Genomic DNA, 22,253 nt, shown 5'->3' with positions numbered 1-22,253 from the left:
ACCATCAACCCAGCGATGAACTCACAATGCGTATCGCAAAACCGCGATAAACTCGTAGTCCACTGTGCCTACTCAGTGCCCGAACCAAGGGAAACCATGATCGAACCCATCCAAGGGCCTCAAGCCTACTCGAGCATGCAATGAACCCACGCCCACCAAAGTGTGCGGTAAACCAACGACATACAAACCCACTCGTAATCCAGATCAAGAGAAACCTAGGCCGAGCCCATGGAGAGGCCCACGTGCGCTTGAAGGCACATGGAACCTACGACTACAAAAGACGTGACGAAGTGCCACGTGGAGTCAGCAAAGCTGCACCTACCAAGTGGTGACATCATTACTGCCACATCAATTAAGTTAAACTGTACAAAAGGTAATAGCACATGTGAGTAATGAAGAATCTTGGGGAAAAGGAAATTCAATCCTCGGGAAGATCCTCATGAGACACGTGACGAAACCCCGATAGCACACTTAATAATTGATAGTGGATCCAATATTCCCTTCCCTGATACAGTGCAAACACCCTAATCTTCTACCTTTTAGGATATCGGGACCTCCCCCATAAATAGAGGTCCTCTTCGTATTGAAAGACATCCGATCCTTGGCATTTGGCATCTCGCACTCTTGAGTACTCTCTCTAATCCCTCATCATCACATCCTTAACCCTAAATACTCAATTTTCCTACTCACAGGCCTCTCTATCTTTCAAAGAGATCATTCCCCAATCAAGCCTTACCCCACCTACAGTTAGAAAATGGAATTATTAATTATTTTATATTGAAAAATAAAAAATAAATTAGTATAATTTTGTTAGTAAACTATCAAATAAAAATTATATATTTATTAACAATTTTAAAAAATCAATAAATCCCCATAGTTACACAAATGTAATAATTTTTTCAAAAATTTTCATAAAACTACATTTTCGTAAAATAACATTTTTGAAATTAAAAGATATAAAGTATTTGAAAGTTTATTTAAAGTGCATTGAATAATTATTGAAAATTATTGGAATATTTTGAAAATTTTAGAAAAATTATTACATTTGATAGATTTTGGAAAACCATTGAAAAATTATATAATTTTCATTGCAAATCATTGAAAATTATTAAAGATAAATGACTATGGGAAATGGAAAACTATAATTTGAACAAATAATTACACAAATTATTAAGATAAATTAGTATAATATTGGGAAAAGGAAATTATTGGTTAGTCTATTTTAGAAATTATTTAAAAAGAAAATAAATTATTTAATAAAAATTTAAATAAATTTGAATAAATTTTCAAAATTACACAAGTATAATAAATTTTCCAAAATTTTCATAAAATTACATTTTTGAATATTAAAGGCAATTTAGTCTACTTTTAAAAATTTACCATGTGGTTAATACTCAATATATCCTTTTGATCATTTCTATTATCAAATTGAATATTGGGTTGACAGGGACAGTATTTTCAAAACTAGATCAAACCAGATGGTTAAACCGGAAAAATTGGGAGTCGGACACCGTTTCACCTCAAAACTGCTTTTTGTCCAAAAACCGTTTATTTGGTTAGCGAATCGTTGACCTGGGTGGTCGAACCGCCAACCCAGACAATAGTTTTTGGCCTTTTTTTCTAATTTTTTATTTTTTTTTTGTTAGAGCAGGTCAGCTGTTCGGACCGAATAGTCAAACCGTTTGACCCCAGAATGGTTCCCTATCGGGTCCAATTTTAAAAACCTTGGACGGGGAGTGGGTGTTTTGCCTTGAGCTTGGCTTGGTGTGCTGCATGGCCTGGCCCAAGGTTCAGCCCATGGACTAGCCTAACTCACGACACGTCACGGGCTCAAGCCGTGGGCCATGGCAAGCTAACCCCTAAATTATCCTAGATGAGGGAGGCACGGCCTGGGACGCCTCGTGGACCAACACAACATGACATGCACTTTGTGCGGGCCACATGTGTGTCGTGTCGTACCAACCCAGCACAACCCAATTTACACCTCTACTTGATTCTACCCAATACTGGGGATGGTGTAAGGAAATTCAAGGGTTCTTCATCCTTGATGAGGAGTGGGGTGCCTTGCCCCTTAACTCGCCCGACATTGAGGAGTGGTTACCTTGCCCTCAACCTATATGACAAAAGGGACGGGGCGAGGATGGGGTAGAGTGTCTTGACTATGGGGCAGGGAAAGGGATGGGGTGCCCTGCCCTGAACCCACCCCGTTGTCATTCATATATAATTGTTAATTATTAGTGGAATTAATAAAAATATTAATTTTTATATTATTTTATTTATTTAAGATTAATCAAAATTTCATTTAAAATAATAAAAAGAATAAAAATTATTAAAATTATAACAAATGATTAATAAAATTAAATTTGCTAAAAAATATTTGTTAATAATCAATTAATAATAATTATTTTTTATAAATTAATATTAAATATTTCGGATTTTCCTGTGCATCGCACGGATCCTGTTAGTACTTTTATATGATTGTGAGAAAATCAAAAGGAGATTTCCATACTTTACTCCTAATTTTTTTAGTATTATAATTATCCTTATTTTTTTTTAATTATTATACCCCTAAAAAAACAAAATAAGAAACAGCAAAAAATGTCGCCTGATGGTACCGATAATTTGAGCGACAATGATATAAGTCAGTGACGGCAGGAAATATCCGATAGAGAAACAATGAGACCGACCAATCATGAACGAATTATTCGGTTAGTATTTTAGCTAGCTGTCACTTTCTGTAAGCGGATTTAGTTTTACCAATAGACATCAGATACAAGGTAAGGAGAACAGGAAGAGAAATCAATTGACTCTGACCCGTGATTTTGCTTTAATTCTTTGTTGCTGGTCCATATGCTCTTTTATTCCGTCTTAACTTCCTTAGCATGTTTATCCATCCAACCGAGGAAGTTTGCTCAAACTAAATTACTCTTTCATGTGAATAAATCATCCTCACCCATTTTGACATCTCATTTCTTCCGTCCCTCGTCTAGTCGTCCTGCGTCCTCTCCTCGGCTCTTAAATGACGGTACCCCAGGAACAGACTATACTCGTAACCGGTGGGGCTGGCTTCATAGGCACCCACACCGTCATCCAGCTTCTTAATGAGGGTTTTAGGGTATCCATCATTGACAATCTTGATAACTCGGTCGAAGAAGCTGTCAACAGGGTTAGATGTTTAGTGGGTCATGATCTCTCTAAAAAACTTCAATTCCATCTGGTAAAATAATCCGATCGTTTTTTCATGAGTTTCTTTCTTTCTGTATGTATTGGGCGATTGGCGTTTTTTTCCTTTTCCTTTTCTTTATACGTTTCACAGTTCAAATGACCTGTTTCCGGTGATTGCAGGGTGATCTGCGGAATAAGGATGATTTAGAGAAACTTTTCTCTAAAACTAAGTAAGTGCATTTCAGTCGTTTGAATTCCCAAAAACTAAGTTTATATGCTTACCTTTGAATGATACCTGATGATAATGACATTGGTTTTATCATCGCAAATTGTAATAGATTTGATGCTGTGATTCATTTTGCTGGCGTGAAGGCTGTTGGGGAAAGCGTTCAGTATCCTATGCGGTACTTTGATAACAATTTGATCGGCACGTTGAATTTGTACCAAGTCATGACAAAATATGGTTGTAAGAAGGTACGTTACTGAGTGCTTTCTTTAGGCATTTCCCAAGAGGTATCTACACACAAACCATTCGCGTTTTTCTTCGTTCCTTGGGCATTTCTGAGTGTTTCATGCCAATTGAAGTGATTCATACCTCATGCCGTCATGCGAGAATTCTCTTATAAGTCACGACTAAACCGTTTTATACTTTATACAGGAAAACGTTATTTCTTATATAATTTTATGGGAATTATGTGTTGTTTTCTTCTTGTGAAGAGCTTGATGAACCACTCTTTTGTCAGTATTATCTTCTTGTATAGACCGAAGTGATTCATACCTCATATGAGGTACATGGTTCTCTCATTTCCTTTTGGCAGCAGTAAGAATAATGAAGAAAAGAAACTCTCCTGGTCAAAGACAAAAAATCTCTTCACGATTGAAGATGCTAACCGGGATCAACTGATTCTTATTTTCTGAGGGTCCTCCTCACGCAAAAAACTTGCATGAGGAAAAATGACTTGGTTTCTTCTTTGCCATGTGAGAATCCCTTGGAATCTATAAGATTTTTTTGTACTCAACACCTATAACCAGTCTTTGACACCATGTGTTGCGCCTAATCCCCTGTTTTGCAAATTTGATCTTTTTTAAAGGAGGTAAGCTCCATCTGATGGTATCCAGACTGAATTGCCACTCTTAGAGTGCTTCTTATAGTCCTGCCTTAAACCCTTTGGCACTATGCTTAGCAATAGCAAAGCACAATTGTGCATTTACTTCTGTTTTTCTTCTTCTTCCAATAGACAATTGTTAATTGCTTGTACATATTGAGGATTGGTCAAGATGCGTTTTAATCCCAGTTATCATATGATGCTTGTAGACCTTATTACTTTGATGTGCTAGAATTATTTTTTACCCTTGGAAGTTGCATTTAGATTTTGAAGAAAAAGAACTCCAGGAATTAGGACCACTTCAATGAAAAGGGAACATATACCTGATGGATACTATTCAAGACAGCTACCACTTCACTAATTAGAGAGTATTCTTGCTCTTAAAAGACAAGATGCTTGCAGTATCTATTCTCAGTTGAGTATAGTTTAAACTTCTGAGTAAAAGAACACTTGGTGGTTGTTTATTTCTACATGACTCTGAGATGAATGGGATGCCAATACTAATTAACGAACTAAACATTACAAAGTCAACAAGAAAACATAAGGCTTATAATATATATAGGGAAAAATATAAGATGCAGTTCTGTATGGTCTATTGGAATGTATTTCTTCACATAATATTCTTTCATTCTTACAATCTATAAAGTTACCATGATTCTCTATTATGTGCAAAGCTAAAGTGTTTAGAAGGAGAGTGATTTGGGTGCATCCCATTTGTGGCAAACATGGTACATCTGTGGTGTAAAGATAGAAACAACTTTTGCTTATGACAAAAGTTAAAACATAGGGGTATTTTTTCTATTGATACATTTAGTTTTTGAGTTGATTAATGATGTGCCCTGTTTATCGAAAAAATGGGGGTTCTTGTGTTCCAAATCAATTCCCTTTCTAAAATCAAAGATAATAAAGTTGGATGTTATAAATATTCATATCTTATGTTATATTTATTTTGGTATAAGAATTATGACACAAATTTATGGGAATCATTTATTATACTAACAGAAACATTGATAATCATTGTACTTAATTTAAAGGGTAAAATATGTTGACCTCAATGATTATATAGACACAGTTGTCCTTGAGAAATCAGGACGCAACTAATTACTTGATGCTGCTTTTTCCCCTGAACCCCAGTTATGATAAAGTTGTTCAGGAACCTTGCTTGGTTTAAGGTACATAGAACAGAACAGGGTACCTCTTTCCAGATCTTTATCATTTTCTTAATGCCTTTACTCTAGTTGATCAATCTCATAGGACTTCTGCTAGTTTACTTTTGATTTCTGCATTCAGTTTCTTTTCCCTTATTGATTAGTGCAGTTTCTTGCTTTTGTCCACTGAAAGATTCTATATGGTTTGGTACAATGTAGATGGTCTTCTCATCTTCTGCAACTGTTTATGGCCAACCTGAAAAGATTCCATGTGTTGAAGATTTTAATTTAATGGCTATGAATCCCTATGGGAGGACCAAGGTACACATCTATGTTTTTAGTTTTTTCATCTGAGTTCTCTTTTACTCTAGACATATAACAAGTATAGTTTGATTTCCATGGTTTTCTTTAAACTTATTGACCTCTTAACTTTTTTGGCTGTATTCGTGTGTTTTTAATCAATTTGACTTCTATCTTTTTTCAACATACTAGCTTTTTCTTGAAGAAATTGCCGGAGATATTCAAAAGGCAGAGCCAGACTGGAGAATTATCTTACTAAGGTACTTTAATCCTGTTGGAGCTCATGAGAGTGGCAAACTTGGTGAAGATCCCAAGGGAATCCCAAATAACCTAATGCCTTATATCCAACAAGTAGCTGTAGGCAGATTGCCAGAGCTGAATGTGTATGGCCATGATTATCCAACAAAGGATGGCAGTGCAGTATGTGAATTTTATATAACTTAAATTTCAGTTTAATCTCTCTCTCTCTCTCTCTCTCTCTCTTTGTTCTCTTCATGGTGCTAATAAATCCCATGGTAAACAGGTTAGAGATTACATTCATGTTATGGATTTAGCTGATGGTCACATAGCAGCCCTTCAGAAGCTTCTCACTACTGATAATATAGGTACATTTCCTATGTGTAATTTTACCAATTACACATTCATGTATTTTTTTGGTGGTCTACTACACTTCCATATAATTTTGCGAACACTGTTCCATTATTAGTGAAGGAAATAACTGTAAATTTCTAAAAATATTTATATTTTTCTGTCATCAAAACTTATATATATTATGCATTCATTTGTGCATGGTTTCTAATGGGCATCCTGTTTTAGGTTGTGTTGCATACAACTTAGGAACCGGGTGTGGTACATCTGTACTTGAAATGGTAGCGGCATTTGAGAAGGCATCTGGCAAGGTGAATTGTAACAGTTTATAGATCACAAACCAAAACAGTCGAAATTTAAACTAATTACTAATCAATGTTGTGCTTATTTAATTACTCCCAGAAAATCCCCATCAAACTATGTCCACGGCGGCCAGGAGATGCTACTGCAGTTTATGCTTCTACTGAGAAGGCCGAAAAAGAACTTGGTTGGAAGTAAGTTTGTAAATCTATATATCCATATTCACGTGAATTCAGTTTCTATCATTCAAATAGTAGCTGCAAAGTGGAAAATCTTTGGAAACATGGCTCTGGAATTGTTGATTTCACCCTATGAGATTTTGTACCTTAAAATTGATCCGATATTTTGACATCGTTTCTGGTGCTTCTATCACTGCTTATTTGTCACTGAAAAAGGGGATTGCAGTAGTTTCCCATTTCTGTTATTAGTGGTTCCTAAAATTTTGGCATAACATCTATAACTCCTCTCTCACCAGACCACTTAACTACGGATTTATTTGTATTTTGACTTCTCCACAGGGCAAAGTACGGAATAGAAGAGATGTGTAGAGATCAATGGAATTGGGCAAGCAATAACCCATGGGGTTACCAATCCAAGCCGTGAATGACATGAATAAGGAATGCCGCTTGTATTTACCTGCCTTCTCCTATTTAATTAAACTTGATAAACAAATACTACAAAAATATTTTGACGGTTCAATTTATGGGATCACATTCACTGTCCCCTTGAAAAATTAAACTTATTAATAGTTTTTCTTTTTATCCTTTCAATGTTTTAGTCTGTGCTTTATAATTTTGATTAATGTAATGATGCATGTTAAGGCATAATTTACATTAAAATAACAGAGAATGTCCTTAGGGGATGAATCATGGGAGTGGAAGTATGAGTAAGTAGTTCCATGATATGGTTAATTGTTATTATCTTTTAATCATGCTCAGCTTTGAAGATTTTGGTATCAAATGCTACAGGAAATGAATAGTTTTAATTCACATTTTTTTATTTGTATTTCTTCTTTTCTTAATTTTTTTTATCTGTACTTTGGACCCAAGTTGATTTATGATCAAAAGCAATGTTTTCAACCCACCATTGACCTGGTCGGTTGAACTGTTCAAACCGCCACCCGGACAGGATTCTGGGTTCGATTCAATCAAGACCTGGTAGACAGTTAAAACCCATTTATTTGGTCAAGAACCATTCAACCCGACTAGTTTGACCGTTGACCCATTTGACCCGGTGACCGGGTCATGGGTTGTACACTGAATACATGCAAAACTTTTAGAGGCCATAACTTTGCACTCCGATATCGGATTGGGATGATTTTTTTTTTTATTTTAGGTAACTTTTCAAAATCTATGCATCCCAAGGAGCCCTAGGCGCTAGGGATGTCAACAGGTCGGGTTTGGCGCAGGTTTGTCTCAATCCTAACATGACCCTCCAGCACCCCAACCCAAAACCAACCCGACCTGACTTAAAAATACATAATTCCTGAACCTGACCTGACCCTATAGTGTTTAACCCAATTCTGACCCAACTTGACCTGTATAATTTCAAATATATTTTTTAATTCATTTTGAAGACCTAAAATACATTACTTTAAGTAAGGAAATTGTTTTATAGATTCTAAGGCCACATCAGATGGCCTCAACCCTAACTCGACCATCCAGCCCCCCTCAATGTATTAAAATATTAATGTTTAAATTAAAAATTTTAATTCAAAGTTGCTAATAATAATGATAATAATTTTTATTAATTGAAAGTTTAATTAAATTACTAATACTATAAATAAAACTAGTTTTATAAATAACATTAATAAAAATTAGTTTTAAAATTAATTTTTATTAATTTAACTGCTATTTGAATAATTACATTAATAATGCTTTATGGTAAGCCTATAGCCCACCTATTCCATGATCACACCTAATTAAGAATGTTATAGGGCTATTTCTACTTCATTTTCTCTTGAAAAATTCCGTACAAAACAAAAACAGAGCATAAGAGGATAAAGGATGCCACCCCAATAACCCATAAACCAATTTCCAACTTAAATTAATGGCTCTTTGAGTTTTTAAAATGTGTTACAAAATATTTAATTGAAAGATTGTGACACAGGTTGTGCTGGTAATAGGTGTTGAACCCTATAAGTTTGGGTGGGCTGGCATGGGTCTGACTTAACCCTAGCGTGGTCTTCCCATGTTTCCACTTAAGCCCAACCCAATCCAACTCAACACTATGCAGTTTCTAAGCCTGCCCCGACCTATAGAATTGGCTTATGGCTCCAAGGTATAGTTTCTCTAAAGTGAAAATAAAAAACAAAATCAAATAGTGGAATAAATCATATATATACTTTAAGTTTAGAGGTTAGAAGTCAGACCAAATTATAAGAATACCCTTTATATGTATAGGGGTATAATGACCCAATGGCGGGGGTTAGTCAAACCTGAACCTAGGGGTGAGCATAATTCGGTTAAAACCGAATAACCGAACTGAAAATTTCGGTTTTGGTTTTTTCAGTTTGATTTTTCGGTTTTTGGTTAAATCGGTTCGGTTATTTTGGTTTTTAGAATTAGAATTTCGGTTAACCGAATCAACTGAACTTATTATTATTATATATAATATATAATATATAATATATTTATATATTAATATATAATATACTGAAATTCGATTTCATAATATATATTTTATAATACATAATATATATAATAGTATATATTATTATTCAGTTTTAACCAAAAACCGAACCAAAATATTGGTTTCGATTATTTCGGTTTTTTAAATTTTGGTTTCGGTTTGGTTTTTATTTTTTAGTTCAGTTTTTAAAATTTTGGTTTATTTGGTTCGGTTTTTAACCAAATAAACTGAATGCTCACCCCTGCCTGAACCTGATTTGAATTAAATAATCGAAACTCTAACCTAACACCTAACCCTACACCTTTTGTTTTTTGGTAGGAACCCTACACCTAATTTGGATTAAAACATTGAAAGAAATCATAAACTTTTGGGTTAGGGGTTAGAAGTCAAACCAAATTATAAGAATACCCTTTATATGTGTAGGGGTATTTTGACCCGATGGGCCAGGTTAGCCAAAAATGCACCCAATTTGGGTTAAACAATCAAAATTCTAACCTGACCCAACACCCTAATAATCCTGACCAACTTGAAATTACCATATAACTTTACCCATTGACATTCCTATACAAGATTAGGCACTCTTAGGCCATGTTTGGGAGTGCTTAAAAATAAGTGCTTATTTGGGCCATTAAGCACTTATTGGTATTCGGGATATAAGCCCACAATAACTGCTTGTTTTTTAAGCCCAAATTTCCAGTTTTCTTTAAGTGCTTATACACTTATCCTATTTTTTCTTACAAAATTATCCCTAGTTGAATTTTAAAATGCCACTTATAAAATTATTCCTAGTTGAATTTTATAAAATTAATTTTATGAATAAAGTGCTTTCATAAAAGTATTTTTATAAAAGTGCTTTCATGAAAGTACTTTTTTAAAAATGCTTTCATAAAATTACTTTCACAAAAGTGTTTTTATAAAAGTACTTTCATAAAAGTGTTTTTACAAAATTAATTTAATAAAAGTGCTTCCAAGGATATATTTTGAAAATTTGAAAGAAAATGAAGGACAAAATAGTCACAAATGCTAATTTAAGTGCTTATTAAAGATAAAGACTACCAAACACCCAATATAAAATAAGTGCTTATAAGTTGGGTGCCAAATGCAAATAAGTGCTTTTTCGAATAAGCACTTGTTTTAAGCACTTATTTTTAACCTAAGCACTACCAAACATGGCCTTACTAGGGTTTCAACTTGTAGTCATAACCATGGTTCAAAGTATCGATACACCTCTATGTATCGGCAGAGGTGTATTGGTACTTTGATACACATGGAAACATGGGGTTTTTTAGTTTTTTTTCCAAAATTTGGTTTTTGGGAATTAAATACATATGTTTTTCATTAGAAAAGAGTGGGGTCCCAACACACCTGTAAACATGTGTATTGAGACCCAAAAGATACGATACGATACACTTGTATCGTATCAAAATTTTGAACCTTGGTCATAACCACTAAACATAACTCAAAAATATGATACTTGAGTTGGCTTAGATTGATTTATCTCAATTTGAATGTTGGGCTCCTTCTAATCCAATTTTACAACAGCTTTGATTTCGGTTTTTAAACTGATGCTGCTCAATCTGAGGCGGTGCACAAACTGAGGAGAGCAACCAGATAGTCCTTGCTGACAGGGAGAGACCGAGCTACAAGGACGAGGCTACGCTTCAAGACCTGTGATAAAAAAAGAAGTCAGAGGCCCGAGGAGTTATCTTCGGGTAAGTACTCTAACGCTCAAGTCGGTAAGAGGTGGTGGGTGGTCAGGCCGAGTTATGAGGATGCTGGTCCGAGCTAAGTAGCAGTACTGGTCTCAGAAGTTGGATGCCTTACCTTGAGCAAGGAGTGCCTTTTTATAGCCAAAGATCCGTGTCCTGGTCGATTGGGCTTTCGGGGTTGTTGGGGTGAGGTTAGCCGCCAAGGTACTCGGGATAGAGTCCCATTCCCCTACGAAGTCGTCTTTCCTTACTCCTTATTTGTAGTTGTGTTCATCCGCATGACATGTAGTTGGCGTGGATAGAAGGATAAGATGGGGGGCCACAGTAATAGTATAGCTTGGCCGAGCTACGCTGACATGGTCGAGCTAGGGTGATGTGGTCGGGCGATAGGTGGGCAGCCACTTGTCTCACAGGACCAGCTCAGCCATGATCCGAACACCACTCCCCTAGTTCTGAAGTCAAAGGATGAAGTAGTCCAATTCGTTCTTCGACTAAAGAACTTCAAGTTGATGTCCGGATGGGTGTTTGGCCCTCGTGGTGTTCCTCGATGACTGTCACAATCTCGGGAACCGGGCAATACGGGGAATGACCAAGGAATCTTCCCATTGTCGGCTGTAGAACTCTAAAAGCTCTAACTTCGGAATCCGGACCACTTCCCCAATCCTGCAATTGAGGATGGGGAGTGCCTAGCCCGAAGTGTTGCGTGGTTGCGTTGCTTGGTAGAGAGCCAAGGTGTCGAACTGATCTTCTGAGTTCATCTTGGTTAGGTCGAGGAATGGCTTTGATTCCAAGTGGAAGTCGAGCTTTGGTGCCGTGGTGATGTTCGGCCATGGTGCATCGAGCTTTGGAGTTGGGTCCATATTTCGGAGTTGGGGTTTGTGTCATGCTTGGCTTTGACGTGTCGTGCTTCCAAAATCGAGGCTTAGCTTGGTCGTATGCCGTGGAAAGGCCTTTTGCTGACGGTCGGAGGCCAAGCTCCAGAATTGAGGTTGTGATGTTCGGTCATGGGGTGTTGGGCTGTGGAGACGGGTTCCTTCGGTGTTGCTGAGCTGTGAAACTGAGGTCGTTGTGATTCATTCGCGCCATGTCAGTCGTTGCCAAGGAGTCTTCCACTCGTTGGGTGCAGAACTTAAATGAGAACCGAAGTTTGGTTCCCGAACCACTCCCCCAGTTTTGCTATCGAGGAGTGAGGGGTGCTCGGCCAGGCTATTGTGCGGACTTGTAGCCTCAAGCGGCCTAGCCGAGGACTTGAGTGGCCTAGCTGAGGGTCCGCGTCGAAGATTGGACTGGTACTGTGGGTCTCCGTGTCGAAGGTTGGACCGATACTACTGTCGAATCGGTGCAATTAATAGGCATAATCATTGCCTATAGAGAATGTCGCTTCAATTTTTGAGCCTTCCCGTCGTACGTTGTTGGTCGCGTTGATTGGTCTTCTGAGATGTTGTTAGAGGTTCTTCATCTACATCGATGATCTCTCCTTGGTTCATTGCCTATAGAGAATGTCGCTTCAATTTCCGAGCCTTCCCGTCGTACATTGTTGGTCGCGTTGATTGGTCTTCTAAGGTGTTGTTAGAGGTTCTTCATCTACATCGATGATCTCTCCTTGGTTTGTGCCCCTGATGGTTATAAAAGGGAAGATGGGGGGGGCAACCCCCTATCCTCAGTATTACTTGCAAGAAGGTGTTTGACACTCGCTGCTTGGAAGGTTGTTCGATAGATAGCTTGACGACCAGCACGGAAGATAGCTCCGTGGCTTTCGCTCCTCTGTTCTTGTAAATTGCCTAGTATGTCCTTTTCATCTTGTCAGTCCTCTTCCTCTTTTGGGTCCTCCAGTAGTTCTGGTTCCAGCTCTTTTCATGGCTCGAACAACAAGCTTGAGTTGAGAGATTTTGTGGCTGTCGAAGTTGAGGAGGCTGAGGTTGGTACCTCCGGAATGGAGGCAGAGTTTCCTCTATGGGTAGTTCGTCGGTTTGGCACCACACCCAGCATCTTGGCGCTCGTATGGCTCGTACCCGAGCTACGTATGCCATTCCTGCGGAATACCAAATGAGGTGTCCGCTTCCCAGGGAGATGGTCACTAATGCTCACCCTGGTGAACTATACATTTTTTAGCATAGCTTGGAGGCTAGGATGAGGTTCCCATTGAGTGAGGGGTTCGCCGAGGTGCTAAACTAGCACAGGGTGTTGCTGGTGCAACTGATGTCGAACTCCTTTAGGTTCTGTTGGAGTGTGCACTGCTATGGTCCATGGCCCAGGTAAGTCCCCTTTTCTTATTCCTTGTGTTTCGTTATCTTTCTTGGTACACTTATCATGTTCGTCTGCAGAATGCTTGTGTGGCGGTCACGCTGGTTGATCATCTTTGAGACCTCCAATCATCGTACGAACGGGAACACTCTGAGTATTTGCGGCAAAAGGCCCACTCGCCGAGCTTAAGGCGGAGTGAGACAAGTTGAGGCTGCCGAGGAGGCAATCAACCAGTACAAGGCATCAAAGGAGATGCACCTGCAAATGGACGAATGCGTCGAAGCTTCCTTTGTGATTGGGTTCAACCTCTTTCATCGAAGGATCCTTCGTCACCATCCAGAGTTGGCCGATGAGTGTTGTTGAGGTCGAAACCGTTGATGGTGTTGCTGACTCTGCCGTCGAGGATTGAGCAGCTACCTTCTCTCTCTCTTTTTTTTTTGGGGGCTCGGTACGCCATGCCTCAAGCGATGTAATGAATGACTTTGAGTTGAATATTTAGTATTTCTTTTCTCTGCCTATATGTTGCTATCCTAGTGCCTTTTTCTTTCCCAACCAAGGCATGTTTGGCCAGGCTATTATGTGTGTTGAGTTGGGCTATGCCTCGACATCTTATTGTACAATTTTCTGTTGGCCTTATTGTACCATTTTCTGTTGGCGGGGGTGTGGCCGGTCGGGCTACTGTACGGGCCAGGGTAGGTTGTGCCTTGGGTGACTTCTTTGTATTTCTGCAATTTTAGTTCATTGGCCGAGGCATAGCCGGACGGGCTACACCTCGACATCCTCGGTTTTGTCCCGATCGAGGTGTAGTTGGCCTAGGTATAGCCGGTCGAGTTATGCCTTGGCATCCCCGGTCTTGTGTCGGCCGAGGTGTAGTTGCCCGAGATCTTTTGGTTCCCAGTTCTCAGCCATGGGACGCTCAGTTTTTGGTCTCGGGAGACTTTGGGGCCCTTCTAGAGCTAGCCATTTCCCATCTTGCTCAACTATTAAGCCAACGATTGTGCGGAGTTCCTCAACTGCCCTTAGGCTTTAGTGGGCAGGGGCATTCTTCCTCCACGTTTAGGCTCAGCCATTGTCAGCTAAGTCGGGTAGCTTAGTCAACGATACACTACCGAGCTAGGCGTAATGGGCTCAACCATTTGAGGATCGGCGGAGTCAACTCGATTGGGAGTGCGACTCAGCATGTGTATGTGCAGTGTGTGCGGTGGGCGTGTGCGCGTCTTGGAGTCAGAGTTGTAGCTTAAAAGAAAGAAAACTCTTATTGCTTACAAGTCTACTGGTAGTACATCCTAAGAATTCCCGAGCTCCAACTCCTAAATATTGGTTGGCCATCTAGATCTTCGAGCCTGTAGGTGCCTGGGCCAAGGACCTTGGTGACTTTATATGGCCCTTCCCAGTTCGGTTCAATCTTTCCTTCTCTAAGTACGGGTACTATAACTTTGTGGAGGGCGAGGTCGCTAGTCTTGAATTTGCGTCTTTTGACTTTAGTGTCGTAGTACTTCGTCGTCCTAGGCTTCCTCAATCATGTCTAACTCTGCACGGAAGTCCTCATTGTTCTGGTCCTCATCGAAGAGTTTGGTCCGGAGGGTTGGGGAGCCAATTTCTATAGGAACCATAGCCTTGGCTCCATAGGTCAGGCTAAAGGGGGTCTCACCGGTGGCTGCCCACGGAGTAGTCCTGTATGCCCAAAGTATGCTCGAAATTCCTCGTCCCACCTACCCTTGACCTGGTCTAGTCGAGTCTTCAAGCCGTTTAACAAGGTTCGATTGGTCACCTCGGTCTGCCCATTGCTCTGGGGTCGGTGTACAATCATGGTCCGACGGTTGATCTTCAGGTCAGAGCAGAGGGCTTCGAACATTCAGTCGGTGAACTGTGTCCCATTATCTGTGATGAGGACATGCAGAATACCGAATTGGTAGACAATACTTTGCTAGAAAAAGTTCCGAGCATTATGCGTAGTAATGTGTGCTAAAGCTTTGGATTTTACTCATTTGGTGAAGTAATCCACCGCCACCAGGAGGAACTTCTTCTGAGCAACCGCAGTGGGAAAGGGGCCGAGGATGTCCATCCCCCATTGCACGAACGGCCATGGGCTGGTGATTGGCTTTAGGGGGATTGCAGGCTGGTAGTGGAGATTGGAGTGTCGCTTGTAGTTGCTGCATCTTCGAACTAACTGGGCCGCATCCTGTTTCATCGTCAGCCAGAAATAATCTTGCCAGAGTGCCTTGTGTGTCAGCATGCATGTGCCAGGATGGTCTTCGCAAATGCCTTCGTGGATCTCCCTGAGGATGTAGTATGCTTTGGATGGGAAGAGGCATTTCAAGTAGGGGAGAGTATGTGAGCGGTGGTAGAGTTGACCCTGCATAAGGCAGTACCAGGCTGATCTGTGCTGGAGCTTCTTTGCTTCTGTCCAATCTTCTGGAAGTGTTCCTTCGCGGAGTTACTATGTTATAGGGTCCATCTAGGATGGATCATGCTATACCGGGAGGACGAGGAGAGTTGTCTACGTGATGCTCGGCTGGGCTAGGGTGTCCAACCATGTTGTTTTGCCGAGGTCGATTCTTGGGGAGCTAGCCAACTTGGATAGTGTGCCGGCTCTTATGTTCTCAGCTTGAGGAATTTTCTAGATGTTGAAGTGCTCAAGTCGGTGGATGTGCTCTTGCACCTTTTGTAGGTAACATGCCATCATTAGCGTTCTTGTCTCAAATTGTTTGTGGATCTGGTTAACTACTAGTTGAGAGTCACTGAAGGCTTCTATTCTCCGAGCTTCCAATTCTAGGGCGAGGCATAGCCTAGCGATCAAAGCCTCATACTCAGCCTCGTTGTTGGGCGCTTTAAACTCGAGCCTGAGGGAATGCTCTAAAACCGTATCATCCGGGCCGAGGAGAATAAGACCAGCTCCGCCGCGTTGCTGATTGGATGAGTCGTCCACGTGTAGGGTCCATATTTGTGGTGGCGGGGCAGGATCCTCAGTGGTGAATGTGCATTAGGAAATGAAGTCGGCTAGGGAATGAGCTTTGATTGCAGACCGGTGTGCATACTCGATGCCGAACTCACTTAACTCCATGCTCCATTTGATTAAGCGGCTAGATGCTTTCGGCCTTTGTAGGATTTGCCTAAGTGGCTGGTCAGTGAGCACTTAAATAGTGTGGGCCTAAAAGTACGGTCTGAGCTTTCTAGCCGAGGTGACTAAAGCCAGAGCCATTTTCTCCAAGTTAGAGTACCGGGTTTCTACGCCGCCAAGGACTTTACTGGTATAGTAAATCAGCCTCTATGCCTGGCCTTCCTCCTTGACTAGTACCGAGCTGACAACCTCATCCCCGGCTGAGAGGTAAAGCAACAGCTCATCCCCTAGGCTCAGCTTGGTGAGGAGAGGCGGCGAACTTAGGTACCACTTTAGTTCTTGAAAGGACCGTTCACATTCCTCTGTCCATTGGAAGTCTTTCGGTCGTTTGAGGGCTTTGAAGAAGGGTAGACACCAGTCCGCGGATTTAGACATGAACCTGCTAAGGGCGGCTATTCTACCAGCAAGTCGTTGTACGTCTTTGTGGGTTCGGGGGGATTGCATGTTGAGCCGACCCCGAAAGCACATTTGGTCAGGTTCAACTTCATCTTATACTTCCTGAGGGTATTGAAGACTTCCTTTAGGTCGGCAAGGTGCTGCTCGACCTTCTTGCTCTTCACGAGCATGTCATCGACGTATGCCTCTACGTTTCAGTCGAGTTGATCTTTGAACACCTCATTCACCAGCCATTGGTAAGTGGCGCCAGCGTTCTTGAGGCCAAAGGGCATGACCTTGTAGCAATACAAGCTGCAATCAGTGATAAAGACTGTTTTCTCCTGGTCATCGGGATGCATTCGGATCTGATTGTACCCTGAGAAGGCATCCATAAAGCTCGGGAGTTCATGGCCCACCGTTGCATCGACAAGTTGGTCGATCCTTGGTAGAGGAAAGTTGTCTTTGGGACAGGCCTTGTTTAGGTCGGTGAAGTCGATGCATATTCTCCACTTCCCGTTGGATTTTTTTACCATTACTATATTAGCTAGTCGGGATACTTAACCTCCCGAATGAAGCCAGCGTCGAGTAGCGTTTGTACTTTGTTTGCAATCACCTACCACCGTTCTATTGCGAAACTCCTCTTCCTCTACTTGACAGGTCGATAGCGGGGGTTGGCATTCAAATGGTGTGTGATGACTTCGGGGTCGATCCCCAGCATATCTGCTGCTGACCAGGCAAATACATCGGCGTGGTCTCTCAGTAGTTGTACAAGCTCTTCCCGGAGGTGGTCATTTAAGAGAGAGCCGATCTGGACTGTCCTCTCGGGGTCTCCTTCGTTAAGCGGTACCTGGATGAGGTCTTCGACAGGTTGGTCGTGTTGTGTCCTCACCTCATCTCGGAAGTCATAAGCTTCTGTCATTAGTGTTTCTACGGCCGACTGTGGTTTTCGGTAGAAGAGCAAGTAGCACTACCGCACAGTTTTTTGATCTCCGCATACTACCCCTATACCATATTCAGTGGGGAACTTCATAGCGAGATGGAATGTGGAGACTGCAGCTTGCAGAGCATTAAGGGTCGACCTACCAAGGATGGCGTTGTACGAAGAGGGGCAACAAACCACAGTGAAGCCCACCATGGCCGTTGTAGTAACGTCATTGTCTCCAATCAATAGGGAAAGAGTTATCCTCCCAGAGGTTAGGAGGGACTCCCCAGAGAAGCCCATTATGGGAGTGTTGACGGGGGTGAGGCGCTCTTTGTCAATGTCGAGCTTTTCAAACACGTCCTCAAAGAGTACGTCAACAGAGCTACCCATGTCAACCAGAATTCGTCTTATCTCGAGGTGGCCATCTCAGCCTTGATGACCAAGGCGTCATCATGCGGGGTCTGAACCCCCTGAAGGTCATCGTCAGTGAACGTGATGGTCTGGTCACGCTTCTTCTTGTGCCCCCAGTTGTCGATCTCGCATAGTTGTGCATACTTCTTACGCCCTGAGCTACTCTCCCCTCCTATGGCGATTCCACCTAATATGACGTGGATCACACCAGCAAGGGGAGCTCGGGGCGGCGGTCGAGCATCCTCCATGTGCTATTCTTCCTATGTCAGCTTCTCGCTCTTGATGAATCCGCTAAAGTATCCGTGCCTAATTAGGTCTTCAATGTGGTTCTCCTCCTCTTGTCGGGCCTCTGTTCCCCATCCCGTAGTTGTGTCTACGCTTCTTCTATGTTGATATACTTCTACGCATGGCTCATCAGTGTAGCTAGGGTTTGCGGAGGGTTTTTGGAGATGAAAAAGTTGAATGGGGATGGGTAGAGGCCATGCTGGATAGTGGTGACAGCCACGAACTGGTTCAGCTTCCTGACCTATAGTGCTTCCGTGTTGAATCTGGCCAGGTAGTCCCTAAGGGACTCATTTTTCTTCTATCACACCTGCATGAGGCTGGCTGAGGTCTTCAATGCTTTTGACTCACTGTGAACTGAGTGCAGAATTGGGTCTCCAGCTACTCCCACGACGCTATTGAGCATGGGGGCAGGGAGGAATACCAGGTTAGGGCTAGACCTGCGAGAGTGGCCACTAAGGTTTTGCACATCAAGCCCTCGAAGGATCCGTGATTAGCTGAGCCTTTAATGCTTCGATATGGTCAGCAGGATCAGTGTTTCCATCATACATGTCAAGCTGGGGTGGCCGCCATCCTATGGAAGGTACCTCGTCCACAATTTCCTGAGTGAAGGGTGGCTCTTTGGTCATGGGCACGAGTGGGTGCGTGAGCCAATCTTCGGCTAGCGCCGTGCTTCTCTGGCTACGCTCTAACTCCTCTAAGCGCTGGCAGAGTTCTCGAATCTCATCATCCCTTTGATCTGGAGCTGTAGTGTGCGTCGCCCTTTCCTTCTTGGAGTGCGTTGCGTGGTCCTTCACGGAGCTGGACTTGGCGACGGAGACCACGTGAGGTGGCATCCGTCTGTCGAGCCTCTCTTTGATCGGGATCTACGTGGTTTGGTGTGTCCTACTACAAGAGCGGACGGAGGGACCGACCTTCTTGTTGTATCCTGCTTTTCTTGGTTGGATCGCACTATGCCCTTGTCTGCTCGGCGTGCTTTGGGGTCCTCGAGATGAGGATCATCCTTTATGCGTGTCGGTGCGTAAGGGGGGACGATCTTGCTAGGCAGTGTTGCGGGTCCTAGGTTCTACATCATTTCGAAGATCTTGTCATGCGGCTCAGGATCGACCGCGGCTGGGGGCTGTGGAATTTCTTGATGCGGAGAACTACGATGGCGAGACTCCCGAGACGGGGATCGGCTTGTTGAGCGCTCGGATTGGTTCTTGGGCATCTTGATCACTTTCTTGATTGCGCGGTAAGGAAAGATTTTCGGGGTGGCTTTTTGTGCATTACTATAGACGGCACCAATCTGATCCTGCTCAATCCGAGGTGGTGCACGAACTGAGGAGAGCAACCAGATAGTCCTTGTTGACAAGGCGAGGCCGAGCTACAAGGACGAGGCCACACTTCAAGACCTGTGATCGAAAAAGAAGTAAGAGGCCTGAGGAGTTATCCCCGGGTAAGTGGTTTGGAAACCGAAACTTCGGTTCTCATTTAAGTTCTGCATCCGACGAGCAGAAGACTCCTCAGCAACGACTGACATGGCGCAGACGAATCGCAATGACCTCAGTTTCACAGCTCGGTAACCCCTAAGGAACCCGTCTCCGCAGCCCAGCACCCCGTGGCCGAACATCACAATCTCAATTCTAGAGCTCGGCCTCCGACCATCAGCAAAAGACCTTTCCTCGGCATACGGCTGTGCTAAGCCCCAATTTTGGAAGCACGGCACATCAAAGCCGAGCATGACACAAACCCCAACTCCGAAACACAAACCCAACTCCAAAGCTCAGTGCACCATGGCCGAGCATCACCACGGCACCAAAGCTTGACTTCCACTTGGAATCAGATATGTTCCTCGGCCCCACCAGGACGGACTCGGAAGCTCAGTTCGACACCTTGGCTCTCTGCCAAGCTACGCAACCACGCAACACTTCAGGCCAGGCACTCCCCATCCTTAGCTGTAGGACTGGGGGAGTGGTTCAGATTTCGAAGTTAGAGCTTTTAGAGTTCTATAGCCGACAATGGGAAGATTCCTCGGTCATTCCCCGTATTGTCTGGTTCCCAAGATTGTGACAGTCACCGAGGAACACCAAGAGGGCCAAATGCCCATCTAGACATCAACTTGAAGTTTTTCAGCCGAAGAATGAATTGGACTTCTTTGTCCCTCGACTTCAGAACTGGAGGAGTGGTGCTCGGGTTATGGCTGAGCTGGTCCTGCGAGGCACATGGCTGCCCAACTATCGATCGACCACGTCACCTATCTCAGCCACGTTGGCCTAGCTCAACTAAGCTATACTATTGCTGTGGCCCCTCGTCTTATCCTTCCAGCCACATCAACTACACATCATGCGGATGAGCACAATTACAGATAAGGAGTAAGGAAAGACGACTCCGCTGGGGAATGAGACTCTATCCCGAGTACCTTGGCGGCTAACCTCACCCCGACAACCCTGAAGACCAATCCGATCAGGACATTCCATGGTTGAGGTAAGGCATCCAATTTCTGAGACCAATAATGCTACTTAGCTCGGATCGACATCCTCATAGCTCAGCCCGACCACCCACCACCTCTTACTAACTTGAGTGTCGGAGTACTTAACTGAGGATAACTCCTCCGGCCTCTGATTTCTTTTTTTATTACATGTCTTGAAGTTCGGTCTTGCCTTGTCAACAATGACTATTTGAATAGTCTGCTCAGTTCGTGCATCTTGAATTGAGTAGCATCATAAACAAACGGATTGATGACCATTACTCATATCAGCCCACATTTGTCGCTGTGCTGAAACAAGTAAATCAACGCTTAGCTCATAATGAATTTGATGAAATGACTTTTTGGTGAGGCCACTGAAAAGCAAAGGTTTACTCTAGTCAGTACTCATACACCCACAAGGCACTGAAGCCGCTTGTCCTGTTGTCGTTCATGGCGAGACCACCGAGACTTACCTATTATACACGGCTATAGTGTATTGTCTATTGCGAGTAACGTGGGTAACAGACCGGAGTCTCCTGGCGACGCTGAAACATCTCAAGTTTTTTTTCTTCTTTTTTTAATTAAAACATCTAAATTTCAGAGAATAATAAAATAGAGGTGAAAATTTCCTGAGACCGACTGGGTCATGAAAGAAGAAGGGTTTAGGATAAGAAGGGTTTTAGCTTTGGGATTTTTAATGCTCAGTCTATCTTAAAAAATCTTAATTAATTCAGTGGTGGATGTATATGATAGAAGTGAGGTGTTTATAATTTTAAATATTTATAAGTTTACAGTTTAATTCAGAATTCTGAGATGGAGTACAGTCTATTTATTCCTCTAAACTTTAATAGTCAATATTGTACGTTTGTAGATAGAGTTTGGCCGTTGACTGACCTCTTCTATTGAAAACATTTTTGGGAATAACAAGTTATCATAAGATGGGGTAAAATAGTAATTGCTCCCTTTTTTTTTTTTTTAAATCAAAAGATAGACATGAGCGTGAATTGATGAATGTGTCCAATCTAAAACCACTCTTCAACAGCATATGCTGCTCGCCCACAATAGCCAAAGTTAATTCGAAATTGTCTGTCCATACTCCATATGAGGACAACACGTGGCACTGGCGAGGGAGCTCTTTGTTATGTCCAGCGACTCAACCATGTGTAAAATGATGCTTTAATAAGGACAGTTTTATAATTTCAATGTCTCTGTTACAAGAAGGATAACATGCTCAGTTTTATAATTTCAAAGTTCAATTTTTTATAAGGGCGCAAATTTCTTAAGTTATCCTAGTTTAGAAAATTAATTAACTCTATTCTTACTGTTTATATATTGTCTTAAAATATCTCCATTTTTTTTATAATTGATGTTATCATTAAGTAGTAACGAAAAAATGAAATGTCGAATTTGTCCTTCATTATGCTTTAAATTTTCAAAATAAAACCCAATTAATGAAAATTTTCAAGAAGAGAAAGTGGATTGCATCGAAGAACGCTGGAACA

At 41.9% G+C, this 22,253-nt stretch overlaps 2 protein-coding genes across 2 annotated transcripts; one reads left to right on the top strand and one right to left on the bottom strand.

The window, feature by feature from the left end:
* The first annotated feature begins 2,743 nt into the window (after positions 1-2,743).
* Positions 2,744-7,473, top strand: LOC148848560 (bifunctional UDP-glucose 4-epimerase and UDP-xylose 4-epimerase 1). The gene is made up of 9 exons (XM_088949063.1): positions 2,744-3,217; positions 3,346-3,395; positions 3,504-3,639; positions 5,639-5,740; positions 5,912-6,139; positions 6,243-6,324; positions 6,536-6,618; positions 6,710-6,801; positions 7,126-7,473. Exons 1-9 carry the CDS (start codon positions 3,020-3,022, stop codon positions 7,208-7,210), a joined length of 1,056 nt encoding a protein of 351 aa, XP_088805189.1. The 5' UTR covers positions 2,744-3,019; the 3' UTR covers positions 7,211-7,473.
* A 9,860-nt stretch (positions 7,474-17,333) lies between these two features.
* On the bottom strand, positions 17,334-17,999 carry LOC148848559 (uncharacterized). The gene is made up of 2 exons (XM_088951336.1): positions 17,688-17,999; positions 17,334-17,624 (listed from the first exon to the last, which is right to left on the bottom strand). Exons 1-2 carry the CDS (start codon positions 17,997-17,999, stop codon positions 17,334-17,336), a joined length of 603 nt encoding a protein of 200 aa, XP_088807462.1.
* Between the last annotated feature and the right edge of the window lie 4,254 nt (positions 18,000-22,253).

Source organism: Nelumbo lutea, chromosome 6 (genome assembly GCF_056320005.1).
Source record: "Nelumbo lutea isolate HS-2025 chromosome 6, American lotus-T2T, whole genome shotgun sequence".
In the NCBI taxonomy this organism is placed as follows: domain Eukaryota; kingdom Viridiplantae; phylum Streptophyta; class Magnoliopsida; order Proteales; family Nelumbonaceae; genus Nelumbo; species Nelumbo lutea.
This window is presented reverse-complemented; position numbering and strand designations above follow the sequence as displayed.

Excerpts from the sequence above, each read along its gene's own strand:
- LOC148848560 (XM_088949063.1), top strand. The coding sequence starts at position 3,020 with ATGACGGTACCCCAGGAACAGACTATACTCGTAACCGGTGGGGCTGGC. Across the intron at positions 3,640-5,638 it reads CAAAATATGGTTGTAAGAAG|ATGGTCTTCTCATCTTCTGC; the intron begins GTACGTTACTGA and ends GGTACAATGTAG. Across the intron at positions 6,802-7,125 it reads GAAAAAGAACTTGGTTGGAA|GGCAAAGTACGGAATAGAAG; the intron begins GTAAGTTTGTAA and ends ACTTCTCCACAG.
- LOC148848559 (XM_088951336.1), bottom strand. The coding sequence starts at position 17,999 with ATGGGTAGCTCTGTTGACGTACTCTTTGAGGACGTGTTTGAAAAGCTC. Across the intron at positions 17,625-17,687 it reads CCACTGAATATGGTATAGGG|TCGGCCGTAGAAACACTAAT; the intron begins GTAGTATGCGGA and ends CGAAAACCACAG.